Raw genomic sequence first — 4376 nt, forward strand, 5'->3', positions numbered from 1 at the left:
CAGTAGCAAATAATTGATTTTTTGCTCCCGGGCTCCTCCTGTAGATGTGAGTTTGTAATTAGAATAATAACATACCGGTAAATACAGGTGTGTCTGGAGTTTAGAGTCACCCACTTACGAGTTTTTCAATCGTGTGACGCGAGCACTGCAGGGTAACAGTCAATTCAGTTCAATTACACAATCAGCAGCAGATTGGCAAATAGTGACCAATCAAAAAACAAGCTGTCTAATGCCACTCCCACTTGAAATTTACTATCAGGCTAAGCGTTGTGTATTTAGAAGAAACTAATAATTGGAAACTCTACTGACATGCTAACTGTTAACTTAGCATTGATAGCTGTTGTTTTGGAAGCAATGAATATTTGAACACACTGACCAATATTACAACATCTTACTGACTCACACCAGTAATAGACTCTTAGACAAATTATTATTATTATTGCTTTGTGTTTGCATGACTGTAATAAAAGGCAGACACAATGCACAAACAGTGACATTCTTTACATTCTATTTTATTAATATTAGTCTTATTTTTTTTTAAACACATACATAAAAACTTTAGGCTTGTACGGATTAATAACTTTAGTGTTTTGAGTTGCAAGCATGGAACAAATTCAACTTGTATCTCAAGGCACCACTGTATATTGTTACATAAGCATTTGTTTGTGTATATATTTGTGACATATAACATACAAATGTGTGTGTATATGGATGCATGGATGTTTATTTTAAGATTGTTTAAGATGTACAATGATGAACTAATTTACTCCCAAAAACGTATGAATACGTTCTATTTTAAATATTACCATGCTCCCAAAGACCTATTTATATGTTTTTTATATTTTTTATGCTAGAGCATACAGAAGGCTTTGATGCAGCCTCTGAAATGAAGAGAATGCTTGAAGCAATGTTAGTTATTACAAAAACAGCCAACAGGTGGCAGCAGAGTATAAGAGATCAACCAGGGCCATGATGCAAAAAAACCTCTTTCTCCACTGTTTTAAACAGATTTGTGAATAATGATGAAACTATATTCTAATGCTAATTGCTGCAAAACGGAAACAGATACAAATGTGCTTTTTTTCACGATGAAAGGAGAGAGTCTAATCTTTCTTTTGGTAGGTTCCATGTTTTTTTTTTTTTGCAATAAAACACTATATTCTGTAGACCTTGCAAAATCTGTCAAAATCCAGTAAAACAGCCAGGAGCGAAGGGGGTTGCTTCAGTGAAAAATGGCCGGGAGTGAATGAGTTAATATTGTGTGTTATTATTACAATATGTAGTTTAAAAAAAGTATTAGTTGATAACATTGAGAATGACATCCTGAGACAACCTTGTTTCTAAGTAATGAACATAAATCATTTGCGGGGTTTTAGTTGCTAAGCAGGTTTATTGTAATATTGCTTTAGCAAAGGCTCATGCTTCAGATTCACATTTCATGGTTTCCATTTGCACATAAACACTGTTTCGTCATCTAATGGTCAGGCGGAGTCGTCAAGTCAATGCAAAAAAGTCAAAAGTAAAAGTAAAAACATGTCTGTCCTTTTTTCCAAGAGTTTGACGTGTCACTCAGCCAGACAAGCGACCCCTCAGGTGCTGTAGAGAAAAAACAAGACTCAGTTTCATGCTGCACTACTTTTAAGAAAATATATGACAAAACTGAAAGACCTTTGGGTCGATCTTCTTGACGTGTTTGACGGCTTTCTTGTCGATGCTGGACATCAGCCCCTGCACCCACGCCTCTTGCGGGTCGCAGCAGTATGCACGGCCTTTCCGCATGGTGAAGCTGCAAGGATGGCACAAAAGAAGGAATTGAATGCAAGATCAATCTACACTTTTTCCTTGATATTTTCTGCAGGGAAAAACACGCCTCTGAAGTCTGTCTCAGATGAGTCCGGATTACTTTTCCACATTACAAATGGAATTCATGTGTCAATGCGTCGCCCTTGTAAAGCATTCAACTGTTTCAATAGTAGTATTTGAACATGCACATCAGTCATACAAGTGGAAAAAATAAGTTAGCCCCACTTGCAAATTTAATGCGGTGTGTAAAGTGTTTGAGACCTAACCCGGCTCAGGAGTGAAAAGTTATGAGCATTTTATGCTATTTGACACACGCACACAAATGTTTGTAATTGCCTGAAGATGCCACTAGATGTCGGAAGAGCACAGTTTACAATTAGACATGGCTATGGCTTAAGTAAATGACGCTCCTCACTTCCATGTTTTTTTCTTGTCCACAAGATGGTGGCAAAGCAATATTTTTAGATGTTTTTTCCCGGAGGGGAGTTTGCACATTTACATTTTTTTCCCCCTAATTTTTCACGATTTTTTCCCCCAGTGGATTTATATTGGGTGTCAAATATTTGTGTATTTTCACTGTTCACCGTCTGGCCCCAACCCTGTCCCCCACGAATAGCAGGACTGTACTTTGTTTTGCTCCCACACTCTAAAAACATACACGTTAGCGTCATTGAAGACTCCAAATAGGTGTTTATGGTTGTTTATCTATATTGTGTGCTCTCTTATCAGATGGCGACCAATCCATAGTCTTGCCTAATGTCAGCTGGCATCACAGATGCCAAAATCCAGGTCCAGAAAGTAAAAAAACAAACAAACACCAGTTTGCTTTTAGACTCAGATGCTCCTACTCAACAAACAGGTCAACAAGCTCTGAGTAGAAGCACCTGTTGCTAAAGCCAATCTGTGACATTGTTGCTCCAGCTCACCTTCATGAGGATTAGTATGCGAAACGTATGGCTACATTCCAAACGAGCACGTTTGCATGTAGCATGTGGGTTTGCTCACATGACAGCGCGGATGTTGCAGCCTCCATCCGTCTCCTGAATTCTGTACTTGACCGCACGCTCCCGAGTCCTTTTGTTGAGCTCTTTCACGTACGTCAGGCAGCAATCGTCGTAGGACACTGAAGCAGAGAATTGTGTTGTATTGTTAGAAATAGGGATAACACTTTTTTCAGACTGATACAATGTGTTCCCTTGTTACCCCTAAAACAACAACAATAAGAGGACATATATATATATATATATATATATATATATATATATATATATATATATATATATATATATATATATATATATATATATATATATATATATATATATATATATATTTGTGAATATGATCATGTATGTCCAATACACAATTGAATTCCAATAGGAAGTAATGAAGGCGCAATGAGGACGGGCAATAAACAGCAATGCTCATTGACCTTCATTTTATATCCTCTGGTATGTCGTGTGTCAACATCATAAAAAAACAATAACCAGCTGGGGTGTTTTTATATATGTATTTTTTTTTCCTCACCTTGTGCCATTGCCAGACTCAGGCAAGATAAGACCAGGAGGATGAGTGGCGTGTCGAAACGCATGCTGCACTCGATTGATTTTAGGCTGCAAGTCTGCAATAATCGGAATGAAATGACACATTGATTTGTTCACCTGACAACCTTTGGATATGCTGCTCACAATGCTTTCAGGAAATGTTAGCTTGTTGATGTTGGCTTTAAAAAAAGTCAACTACACACACAAACAAACTATTTCTTTTTTTTAACATATATTTAAGTTATACAAGTGTAAACACATTTTAATATTAGTAGAAGTCACACAAACATAAATTAACCTTGCACCATTAAAACATTTTTCACAGTCACACAGATGTTTAAAAAAAAAAAACTCTCAAATGTAACTCTGGCAAACATTTTTTTAAATTAAGTCAAACACTCGCCAATTTATTTTAACTCGTGTAATATACAAGTTTAAAAATAAATTAACCATTTGCTATTTTAAAGTGTCAACAAAATTTGATTACATAAAGTATTTTTTTTTTTTACTCATACGTGTAAAAATAAATAATAACAGAAGAATGAATGCTGCTAATTTGTATGTGTGTGTTGCTTACCTGTGTTGGGCTTGCAAGATGATCAGGTGTGTGTATTACCTGTGCAAGCGAGGCCTTCTTATAAGTCAAAAAGTGGGCGTCTTGCAGGTGTCGTATTTCCGTAATAGTGACTCACCTTTGTACCCCAACTCATTTCTCTTTCGTTTTTCCAGGAGACACGTTTTTTTTTTGTTTTTTTTTATCTTAATGACAGACAGGTTAGATAGGACACATCTCCTGTGGTGACCTGCTGTCTGTCGACATGACGTTATTGATTTAAGTCAAAGGAGAAAGAAGCTGCATGAATGTCTTAGCACAACAAGTCAAGTGATGAACGGCATGTTGCAGTGACATGTCAATTTTTTGCTGATGTGGCATTATTAACGTGATTGATTGACGTAATTAATTTTTTTTAATGAAAAATATGCTTTAAAGCTGCTCTATGGAGCAATTTGCTAAAAAAAACAAAAACT

At 36.3% G+C, this 4376-nt stretch overlaps 1 protein-coding gene across 1 annotated transcript; it reads right to left on the minus strand.

The window, feature by feature from the left end:
- Window positions 1–512: 512 nt before the first annotated feature.
- On the minus strand, window positions 513–4060 carry ccl25a (chemokine (C-C motif) ligand 25a). Its single transcript, XM_077559096.1, has 5 exons — window positions 3925–4060; window positions 3331–3424; window positions 2809–2926; window positions 1669–1786; window positions 513–1596 (listed from the first exon to the last, which is right to left on the minus strand). Exons 2-5 carry the CDS (start codon window positions 3392–3394, stop codon window positions 1570–1572), a joined length of 327 nt encoding a protein of 108 aa, XP_077415222.1. The 5' UTR covers window positions 3395–3424; window positions 3925–4060; the 3' UTR covers window positions 513–1569.
- Between the last annotated feature and the right edge of the window lie 316 nt (window positions 4061–4376).

Source organism: Vanacampus margaritifer, chromosome 2, assembly GCF_051991255.1.
Source record: "Vanacampus margaritifer isolate UIUO_Vmar chromosome 2, RoL_Vmar_1.0, whole genome shotgun sequence".
Lineage (NCBI taxonomy): Eukaryota > Metazoa > Chordata > Actinopteri > Syngnathiformes > Syngnathidae > Vanacampus > Vanacampus margaritifer.